Here is a 12,098-nt window from a genome sequence, read left to right as displayed (position 1 = left end):
ATAGTGTGATTCTGGACACACTCAAATGGAACAAATAAGCTACAACTTGCATAGTTATCATGTCAAATTTTGGTGTTGAATATTTTTCTGGGAGCTGGGAAATTTGATTTTGGACAATTAATCATTAGAAAGACAGTATATGGTTTGAAAAGTTGCAACTTTTTGAGTATACATGGAATTAGTCGAGGTGCGCGGAAGCTGGCTCGAATATCACGGTTATCAACAAAAGGTCACAATTTTTTGAAACAATAAAACCTTTCGAGATTAAAATTTTTCTCTTTGCAAAAAGTCTTTCTTTTCTTTCTAGCAGATTTGCAAAAAAGAAAGGAATTTATCTTACTAAACACAGAAGGAAAAGGTACTCTTAGGAAGCTCATGAGCATCGATAAGGAAAAGGTACTCTTAGGAAGCTCTTTTTCTTGATAAAGGAGATCAATACGCTCATTTCTATAGTTTCTCAACAAGTGAACAAATATGTCAGTGAAATGTTCATAATCCTACGTTTTGTTACATTCACCAATGAATAATTTCTTTTCTTCTCAAACAGCTAGAATAAATTTGGGTATTGTTGTTATAGTGCTACCAAAATCACAGGATAAAAAGAAACAGGAAATCACTTGTGCATAAACTTGCTGTTGATCTGTTTTGTTGGCTAAAGCTCCTGCTTAGTGCACCAGTTCTGCAATTCAGCTTGGCTGAACATATCAGAAGTGCAATGTCTCTACGTTTAGCGCACAATAGTTCTGCTGTTTTTCTTTGTAACAGCTTCAAGAAACTTGAACATCCATCCATCTAGCATGCCTAGTACACAAAACAAATACCAACATGTCAGTATGTTGGACTACATATTGAAGATTTCTGACTGATGCTGACTAACGGTTAAATTTCTTCTGCAAGAAACCATTTACGGGGGATTTGTCGATTCGTAATTAATGTAAGCCAGAAGCATCAAGTGATTTGTCGATACGTAATTAAAAAGACTAAATAAAGAGAAACTATGCCAATCCCAAATCTATCACTGCCATAGCATCATCACAGAAAATGCGTTTTACTTGATAACAAGAAATGATAACAAAACCTATAGTCACTTCGAGATGTTGTGGTCTATAAAGTATACGCAAATGGTCAGGATAAAAAAATAAAGCTCAAGAGATTCCTTGCATGAGAACAGGGAAGACGAGATTCAAACACTTTTTTTTTGAGTAACAGAAGAGATTCAAACACTTGCTTGAGACTATTGGAGGACTTCCCCCTAGGAATTAGAATTCAGCTCTTGATAGATGGGTGATCAGGAAAAATGATTTTTCACTTCTTCACGGATATTCAAGTCAGGAGCCTTCAGTTCAATTAAATGAGGAGCATTTCGGATAGAAGAGGAAAACAAAGTAGCAAGGACTTATGGCTTATCAGTGGTTTTCACATTAACTAAATCATACAGCTTAGTATTAAAGGCAAACCTGTTAAGGCAAATGTCCCACCCAGAACTGCACAGAGCCGAGTGATAAAGTGCAGAAAACTGCGACGTTCTTCTCTGATGGTCACGGTAATTGGTGATAAATCATACAAGAAGTATACAGCTGCATATAGGGGCAAAAGACACTCAGTGAACAATGAAATACAGCAAGAGGATAAGGGAGAAGGATAACGGAGACTCACCTGGCCATGTCCGTTCAAACTCATGGACGGTTGAAAAATACTCCGTTACAGAAAATTGATTAGTCGGTAAAACTTCTTTTGATATATATCTATACTCGGTTGGAACAACCTACATGAAAAAAACCAGAACGTCAAAATATGGAAGCACGAGCACATCCAAAAGAAATAAATCATTGTGATTCAACCCTTATCTTCCGAAAAAATTCACAAAGAAATCCAATTAAGCCAACCTGGATACATGTTTCAACTAATGTTCCTTGTCAACACTGTTAGATTGTGTGAACCGTCTCATCTAAGTCTAATCTTGTTATAAAGGAGACAAACCTATTTCAAGTCTACAACATGCTTCCTTGTGCAATCAGTTTTTTCCACAAACATTTGTTCAGTGGCAGTGAGTCTTTAATTAAGCCCTCTATATTTTGTAAATTGTCCCATCTAAGAATTTAAGTTGCTAGAGAGGAAACACTTTATTTGTTTATTTTAGATTTGTGACATACAAAACCCCTAAATGGTTTAGAGTGGGGTTGGCCCAGTGGAGGAGATCTTGGACCTCCAACCATGCGGTTATGGGTCCAAGACATCAAGGCACAAAAAAGCGGAAAAAGCCACTGGTGGGCCCATGGAACAGGATTTCAAAAAGAAGTACAAATCCACTAATATGTTTTTCACACTGGTGGCCAATAATTGTAGATATTTAGCCTTGGTGAAGATTAAGATAATTAGGTCCTTATACTAAAGGAAAAGAGTGCAGCGTTAGGACTTTAATTCGGTTCATATATCATACGCCACAAAATAATCCAGACAAATTACTGAAGCATCATAAATACAAGTTTGTTCTTTCCATCACTTTAAGTAAGTTGGTCAAGTTTGTTCACTCCGCCAAGTTGGTCAAGTTTGTCCACTTTAAGAAAGTTGGTCAAGCTCCTTATGTTAAAAAAAAAAAAAAAAAAAGAGATAAAAAGAAAGAATGGTCAAGGCTATGTTGAAATACTCTATGCAATGTATTCAAACTAAACACAGAATTAGATCTTCACAAACCTTAATGTAATATTTGAATGTGCCACTTGCTTCACGCAGAATTCGTGATGTTCCGTCTAGTGGGTTGTGAATACCTGGATATTTGGGCCCAAATGATAAGTCATGGATGATATGGCTTACATTGACATGAGTAGGCCCTTCAAAAATCTGCATTTTTACAGGATACTAATAAGAGTGAGCAAATACACTGGAAGTGAGGAGAAAAAATAATACTTCAAAGGCTATTCTTTGAACGCTGCCGTAAAATACAATCTATGAGAAGAACTTAATGTACTTCAGAACATGGATAACAATAAAAATGGAGCAGTGCACATTTTCCAACAGTTATGGTGTATGTCCATCAAATCTATAAAAATTATAAAATGTTAATAGAGCTGACCATTTGAGCAACAAAAATGTTCAACCCGTGAATGGATATATGGAAATTCCCAGCAACCCGCTGGACATCTAAAAATCCATACACCTGCACACAACAATGTCAGCATCGATTGGTGAACATTGCCATCACTTAGCTAGCCAAACATTGTTTTTTTTTTTTTTTTTTGAGTCCCAGGGAGAGAAAGATATGGGGGGTGGGGGGGAAGAGGGGGAAGTTACAATTACGAGAACAGGCATAACACAAAGCGCCCAAAACATACCCTGCATCCTTCCCCAGCAGCCAATGCTTGCTTAACCTTCTTGATCATTTTTTCAGATTCTTCATCAATGCCCTGAAGATGGATCTTGTCCGAATCTTCATGATGTTCTTTGTGCACATCTGGTAAAATTTGTTACTTAAAACCATGTTATCGATTTGTAGGAGATTAATACTCAATAGTGTTATGCAAGTAGAGCACAAACTAATCAACTGATATATCCATATAAACGGAATTTCTCAAGTTATTTGCTTTTTGCAAGTTGTTCCACTTCCAGAAAGAGAGAATTTGATAAAAGACGCTAAGGTCTAACGGAAGTTCTTCATATTTGTCAAGAAATTAACATTAACAAGCCGCACTAAGCATGTTTAAAGCAAAAGCATACCAGTGTACAACTTGGACTCAGATAAAGAGAAGCAGACAGTTAAACTAATGCTTCTACCCAAATGCAGAAGAACCAAAGACATTACCATGTTTATGAGCTTCATGTTCCTTCTCAACAAGATCTGACAAATACTCAGTACCAGTGATATGGCCATCACTGTTCAAGCGAAGCTGCAAAAACTCTCAACCTTAATTGCCGGAAAAAGCATGAAAAAAAGATGTATATGCCTGGGCATGCATTCACTATAGACTGAATCTAAAATTAAATGCCAATTTGAAGAAAAAGAAAATTGCGAAATCTACTATAAACATGAAATAGAAGACAAATGACAAATATCTTCATAATTTGCTTCAGTGTTACAAAGCTTGCAAAGACAAATTCGCTTGACTAACAAACTGAAACTGGGAAGGTGTGGATGCTGGAGTACGCTTATTCATATTTGTAAACTTTCAGACTTCCAGAAGTTCTAGCCTGCTAATACCAAGTTAAGTAAGAAAAAAATGTTGGGTGAATTACACTGACATTCCTAATTGCCGGGTTACAACAAAGAGACCAGGTGGTACGGAATTAAAATAATTATCCTACATATTATGAGGCATCACATTTTTATTGGGAAAACTAAAATAACATTGTACTTTACTAGTACAAAGCCTTTATCGCTTCTCTCATTTCCATAACCATACTATACAATGGGCTTATAAGTTAATGGTCTTTTGGACAAACCTCCCATGCAAAAAGTTTCCTGCTTAGTATTGCTAAAAGATCCTTAAAATCTTTTCCGAACAATCTAGCTTGTGAAGCTACTGACAGAATATAAGCCAATACGAACTGTTAGCGGGAAATACAAGAAAAGTAAAAAGGAAAGGTCCTTTTTTAACCTACATCTCTTTCGTGTTTGTTAAGTTTTTCCTTTTTGGCTTTCACGATTAAGAGAAAGTTTCTTATAGAATCAATAGTATTTAAAGACTGTAACTTTACAACGAGGATGATAAGTAAATTTAAAATTGCAATGGAGGAGGATAAGTAATTGTGACAAAGTAGAATGGACATCAAAGTATCTTATCCACAACCTAAGCATGGCATAATTGATGTTGCAAATCATAACCATCAAAACTCGAGACATTTTATATTCGTTAATTATTCAGATGCTACTGTGTAGTACCAATGACTAGATTGCCCGTTTCAGATACGATAACCCCCCCCCCCCCCCCCCCCCACCCACCCAAAAAAAAAAAAAACAATGACTAGATAGCCAACAAACTTACAAACATGTCTTACAAGAAGACAGAAACAAAAACAATGTGAAATCCAAAACTTCGGTAAAAACAGAACAATCCTTTTCATCTTCCATTTCCCCGCGGGGCACAAAAAAAAGTAGAAAAAGAATTGCTATATGACAAACTAAAAGTTTGCAATACTTTTAACTGGAAAGGCACCGGAATAATTGTGTTGAGTGTTGACTATTATAGGTCTGATAACATGATAACAAATTGATTCATCCCATAAAATTTAGTCCATCTAAGGCGTAAAAGTTTCTTTAACTAGAATCCGACAACATTAACATTATGATCATTTTTTATTTTATTTTTGAAACTGTAAGAAACACAAAACAGCCTCTCTACCTTCTCAAGGTAGGGGTAAGGTCTGCGTACACTCTACCCTCCCCAGACCCCACTTGTGGGATCACACTGGGTTGTTGTTGTTAGTAAGAAACACAATTTAATAAAACACGTAACAATCTAACGGTATTATGCATTACCCTGTAGTACAAAACATTCTCGTTTAGTTTTCAGTTCGATGGGCAGCAAAAAATTTCGTTAGTCACAGTAAACCAATTACCTTCCATATGTTTGTATCAAGATCTACTTCATGCTTCCCCGACATATCAATAGCATCCACACTTAGCACTACCAAAAAGAATAAATTGATCAACCGCTGAAACATTACGAAAAAAGTATTAACAATGAAAAGCGAAACTCAAATTGAAATAAACATACACGGACAGCAAGTAGAGAATGTTGACTTACCATCACAAGGCAAAGAGGGGAATGTCATATTTATGTGAATGGGAAGATTTTCTCCACGTCTCGAGTCAACAGCCATCTGCACAGATGAAAGTCACAGCAAACTTACTTCAAATGAGCTAGAATAAGCTAAACCTGAAGAAGATTTCATCAAAGAGATGTAAACTACCTGATGAACAGTATCTATATTAAGATAGTAACTCAGTTCATGCAAGAACAATGTTGCCATGATTAGCAGCCCCACAACGGAAACTGGTAATGAAAGGGAAGAAAGAGTAAAGTTAGCAAAAGAATCAAACTCAAGTAAAATACAGACACAAAATAAGCAAGAAATCTTCTACATGTTCGTTTAAAAGTAATGCTAAATTGGTGAAAACGTTAGAGAGAATTGCTTATGATATCCCACGATAGGTAACACAGATAACTCACAAATATTTAGCGGGACCCTAGGTAACACACAGATCACTCACAAGTAAAGTTCCTGAATTTCAAGGCAGTACTCTAGATAATAGGGAGAACAATTGATGAACACATCATTCACCTATTCTCCACAAGTATCAGGCATGCACCTCTTCAAACCAACATCAACCAAACCCCCATACTTGATGAAGATGGAAATTGTAATTAAGAACTAAACCCATCCTCTAACAATGAACCAAAAGTGTACTAAGTAATTGTTGGATTAAAATTCAAAACGCTTTGCTATGAGAATACTTTGTAGAAAAAGAGTAGTCACAAATGACTGAATACATAGCATTGATCAATTATGCCTCAATCCCGAATTAGTTAGGTCAGCTATATGAATTCTAGATGCGAGCCCATTTCACTAAAACAATTAAGAACGCTACGAATCAATCAACTATGCCTCACTCTCACATTAGTTAAGGTTGGCTATAAGAATCCTCTCTATTCATTCCACACACAAGGGTAAACGAAACTGTTCAAGAAATTTCATTTCTGATCAGTTATGCCTCAATCTCAAATTAGTTAGCTCAGCTATATGAATTCTAGATGTGATCCAATTTCATTAAGAATAATTAAGAAGAAAGGAGAATCAATAAACTATGCCTCATTCTCACGTTAGTTAAGGTTGGCTATACGAATCCTCTCTATTCATTCCACTCACAAGGGTAAATGATACTTTTCGAGACATTTCGTTTCTGATCAATTAGGCCTCAATCCCAAATTAGTTGGACCAGCTACATGAATTCTAGATGCAAGCCCATTTCATTAAAATAATTAAGAACGAATGTGGAGAATCAATCAACTATGCCTCACTCTCACATTAGTTAAGGTCCTCTCTATTCATTCCACTCAATACGCAGGCACCATTTTGCAAACAAACAAAAAGCACAGAAAAAAATAGGACTAAGATCGAATACCAAAGGCGCCAAACTTGGTTTTCTGCAACAAGTGTTCTTCAGCATGAGGAAATGCATGAATAGCTCTTATTGCTTGCTTCACTCCCATCTTTCCTCTCCTTTATTTCCAAGATTCGATTGCTGTTCCAAATATATCAAAAATTAAACATCTTAAAGTTGAAAAACCCAAGAAATTCACATGATTTCATATTTAACCCATCAATCAAGCAATCATTTAACAAATGAATCATCCATCCCTAAACATTTTTCTCTAATCAACCCCAATTCATTCAAAAAAACCTAACTTTACTTGTAACTAACTAGAAATTTCAAATTAAACACCAATTTAGGAAATAAAATGATTTTAGAAAGCTACCCCCTATGTCCCAATTTATGTGGAGCAGTTCGAATTTCGAGAGTCAAAACCTGTTAATTTTGTCTGTGAATTCGGGCAAAGAATCTTTTAAGTTTTTTTCACATAAAATTTACATATTTGAGAACTACGTAAAAAGTGCTATAAGTCGCAATAATTGACAATTCAAAATATTTAAAAGACTATGAAAAATTTGTGGTCAAAGAAAAACTTGTTTGAATCTCGACATGTGCCACATAAATTGGGACAGAGGGAGTAACATGCATCACTTATAACAAATTGAAACAAATTATACACAAACCAAAATGAATTTGCTTTAACCAATGGTCCAACTCTGTTAAACTTTAGAGAGAGAAATTACCTATAATGTTTAAATTTTAGAGAGAGAAAGTACAAAAAATTCACAGGCTTTCATTTTAATCCATCAACCAAGCAATCAATTAACAACATTTTTCTCTAATCAACCCCAATTCCATTTAAAAACCTAACTTTACTTGTAAATAACCCAATTTAGGTAATAAAATGAGTTTATAAAGCTGATATCGATCATTTATAGGAAATTGAAACAAATTACTATATACAAGCCAAAATGAATTTGCTTTACCCCATTCATTCAAAAACCTAACATTACTTGTGACTAGCTAATCATTTCAAATTAAACCCCAATATTAGGAAATAAAATGAGTTTATTAAAGCTAAAATCCATCATTTACAAGAAAGTGCAACAAAATTATTCAGACCCGATTTATTAAAAATCCTAACTTTACTTGTAAATACTCCCTCCGTCCCATAATAAGTGTCACCTTAACCAAACTTTTTTGTCCCATAATAAGTGTCACCTTAGGAAACCAAGACATAAATTGACTAGTTTTTTTCAATTCTACCCTTAGACAATAAAGTAACATCTAAATGATGATTGGAAAAGCCATATAGTAACTTGGTATTGTTGGATTCTCAATGTCAAAAGGTTTACTGGTAAAAGTAATTTATTTTTATTATATAGGGGTAATTTGGTAAACTTCACATTGCATTATTGGTTTTCTTAATATGCGTGTTTTTTTTACTAAGGTGACACTTATTATGGGACAGAGAGAGTAACTAGTTATCTTTCAATTCAAACCCCAATTTAAGGAAACAAAATGAGTTTATAAAGCTAAAAATCCATCATTTATAAGAAATTCACAGGCTTACATATTTAATTTTGCTCTAATTAACCCCAATTCATTCAAAAACCTAACTTTACTTGTAAAAAAACTAGTTATTCCAAATTAAACCCCGATTTTAAGGAAATAAAATGAGTTTAACAAAGCTAATACCCATCATTCACAACAAATTGTCTACAAGCCAAAAATGAATTAAGATTTGCTCTAATCAACCCCAATTCATTCAAAAAACCTAACTTTACTTGTATATAAGTAGTTATCTTTCAAGTTTAACCTAATTTAGGAAATAAAATGAGTTTATACATCAATTAACAAAATTATCATCCATTACATTTGCTCTATTCAACCTCAATTCATTCAAAAAAAAAAAAACTAACTCACTTTACATGTAAATAACTAGTTATTTTTCAAATTAAACTCCAATTTAGGAAATAAAATGAAATTGAAACAAATTATATACAAACGAAAATGAATTTTGATTTAAACAATGGAAAAAACTGTTAAATTATAGAGAGAGAAAGTACCTATAAATGTAGAGAGAGAGAGCGACCGGAAAATGAGACTCCGATCTCCGACGGAAAAATCAGCTAATATTAGGAAGACAAGATTTAAAAGTTAAAACGTTATTTAGGAAAAAATGGTTAAATTTGGCATTAAAAAGAGAAAGAGGGGGGGGGGGGTTGGAGCAGGGTGTAATTTCAATAATATATAATCCAACATAAAATATTACATCTATATAAAAGTTTATAATAATGTATAAAAGGGTCATTTCAGGTAATATTTTCTCCAAATAGATATAGAGTGTTATTTTCCTTAAAAAGATTGTGATATATGAACAAAAAATTGCAAGAATTAAATTTACACTGAAAAATATATTTAAAATTTGATATTGTATTTGGACATACATTTAACTTGAAAAAATTTTAAATTATGTGAGTGGAGAAAATTTCTCACTTGAAAAATTAATTAAAATCATTTTTTCAAACTTGAAACTCATTTTCAAATGGTCCAATGTATGATGAAAGGCTATTTCAAAACAAGAAAAAAATTTCATGCATTGATTAATGGTGTACTTTCAAACACAATGAAAGTCAAGAGAGATTCCATGTCTCCTTACCTATTTGTGTTGGTTATGAAATAGTTGAATAGATGCCTCTCCACTTTGCGGAAGGATCCAGAATCCAGATTTTAACTACTTTTCTAGATGCCAAAGATTGAATATTACACACCTAAGTTTTGCTAATGATCTATTAATGTTTACTATGAATCACTTGAGATTAGTTCAACTGTTGAGGAGTAGATTGATGCTATTTTGAGAGGAGCAAACCTCAACAAAAGCCAGATCTATTTTGGTGGGGTGGATAGAGATACTAAGAAGGCCATCCTACAAGAAATGGGATATGAACTGGGTGAATTGTAATTTAAATATTTAGGAGTGCCACCATCAACTAAGAAGTTAACTCTTGCATAATGCAGGTCATAAATTGATAAGATCACTGTCAAAATAATTTGATGGATGGCTAGGAGATTTAAAGATTACAGTTAATTAAAGTTGTTGTTCTAATGGAGTACAAGCATACTGGTCACAACTATTTCTACTTCCTAGGATATCATTAAACCGATAGAAGCAACCTGTAGAAGCTACATTTGGTCAGGAGAGGCTACAATTACTAAAAAGACATTACTAGTATCTTGGGATAAAGTGTGTTTGCCTAAAGGAGTCCGGGCTGAATATAATCAATATGAAGATTTGGAATCAAGCAACACTCTGCAAACTACTATGGGCACTAGGCCAAGTGGCCAACAAAAGAAAAACGTGGGATTACTTGGATACACACATACTATATAAGCAGAAAACCGGCTTACCATGGGTATACCAAAGCACGCATCATGTGTGGTGAGGAAAATATTGAATTTGAGGAGGCATAAGCTTCTATTTAATCAACTCAGGCATTATCAGTAATGGCAAGTTTCTGATCAATACAGCTTACGTACAGATCAGAGGAGATGTCACAAACGTACCTTGGAGGAACTTGGTTTGTAACTCTGCAGCTTGTCCTAAACAGGTATTTATTCTTTGGCTTGTACTGCATAGGAAACTGAGGACTAAAGATGTCATGCTTCAATGGGGCGTGACTGTATCTGGAGACAGTGTATTATGTTTTTTTTTTTTTATTCAAACCAATTCCATAGACTACGGTTGTCTATGGCCATTGGGGGGTTTGACATTGACCTCTACCTTGTTAATAGCATACCAAAATATATATGGGAGGAGGGATACGCCTTTACTCCCTTTTTTACATTTAGTGAGGGCAGTCCTCTGCTTACTATTAGTCCCTCTAAGCTAAGAGAACATTCACTAATTAGAAGAAGTTCTAATTAGCTGTGTTCTCATTTTAGAAGACTATACATACTTAAGGTACATCATAGCTATAATACAAGAACAATTTACAAAGGGCTTGCACCACATTCCTAATGAAGGTGCTGCCAATAGCCCTACAAAATATTTTATACAAAAGTACACGCCCCTTTCTTTGCTTATGTTTGCTTCCTTCCTTCTTTTCCTGCTTGCATCTTCGTAGTCTCCACTTATGTCTGTCCTTCATCTTCTTCTTGCCTTCCGAATTCTGAAATTTGCCATTTGAGCCTTATCCATTCTCACTGCTCCTCTTGCTTGTCTTGGAATTTCCTGCATTGAAAAATAAAGGTTAGCAATCAAACTATACTGTGCATTGCTTCCAAATTTAGCCAAAGAATCAGCTGCTGTGTTTGCTTCCCTGAAACAGTGTTGGACTTTGATGTTTCTCTTATCGATGATCCTCTTCATAGCTAACACTTCCTTTAAGAGTTCCCAAGGGATATTATACGTTCCATCTAGCCACTTCACCACCAACAATGAGTCCACTTCAATAATGTTGTTGTTGATATCATTATGGTCAAGCCAGTTGATACCAAAACTTGCTGCCTGGATTTCTGCACTGTTGTTGGAACAAAATTGTAGAGCTTTAGAAAATGCCATGATGATTTATCCTCTAGAGTCTCTGGCAATTCCACCAATTCTTGCTTTGTTGCTAAGAGCCATGCTACTTCCATCAGTGTTGATCTTGATGACATTTTCTGGAGGTTTGCTCCAAGTAATAGGCATGCTAGTTAGAACAGCTCTATGTGCTTCCATAGTATCGCACAATCTGTTCCAACTGTGGCTCAAGTCAACTTTGTACCCTTTCTTTTTTATGAGACACTTTACATGCTGAGCCACTTCATAATATATTTTGGCCACAAAGTACTTCTTGTTTCCATATTTCCAAGAGCTCCAGGCTTTCCACAACTCCCAGCAAATAAAGATAGGAATGGATTGGTATGCCACTCTTAGAATAGAGTTCTTTGTGCCGAAATTCCACCATGTTATAAACCTGGCATGAATACTCTGATTTTGCGTCCTGATTCCCAGAGAATCACCAAA

At 34.8% G+C, this 12,098-nt stretch overlaps 1 protein-coding gene across 1 annotated transcript; it reads right to left on the bottom strand.

Annotated features, from left to right (window-relative positions):
- Positions 1 to 402: 402 nt before the first annotated feature.
- On the bottom strand, positions 403 to 9,315 carry LOC132636702 (uncharacterized). Its single transcript, XM_060353701.1, has 12 exons — positions 9,160 to 9,315; positions 7,121 to 7,240; positions 5,908 to 5,990; positions 5,742 to 5,817; positions 5,554 to 5,621; positions 3,800 to 3,884; positions 3,333 to 3,451; positions 3,074 to 3,157; positions 2,695 to 2,841; positions 1,657 to 1,765; positions 1,458 to 1,577; positions 403 to 801 (listed from the first exon to the last, which is right to left on the bottom strand). Exons 2-12 carry the CDS (start codon positions 7,206 to 7,208, stop codon positions 728 to 730), a joined length of 1,053 nt encoding a protein of 350 aa, XP_060209684.1. The 5' UTR covers positions 7,209 to 7,240; positions 9,160 to 9,315; the 3' UTR covers positions 403 to 727.
- Positions 9,316 to 12,098: the final 2,783 nt, after the last annotated feature.

The sequence above is a fragment of the Lycium barbarum genome, chromosome 4 (genome assembly GCF_019175385.1).
Source record: "Lycium barbarum isolate Lr01 chromosome 4, ASM1917538v2, whole genome shotgun sequence".
NCBI lineage: Eukaryota > Viridiplantae > Streptophyta > Magnoliopsida > Solanales > Solanaceae > Lycium > Lycium barbarum.
This window is presented reverse-complemented; position numbering and strand designations above follow the sequence as displayed.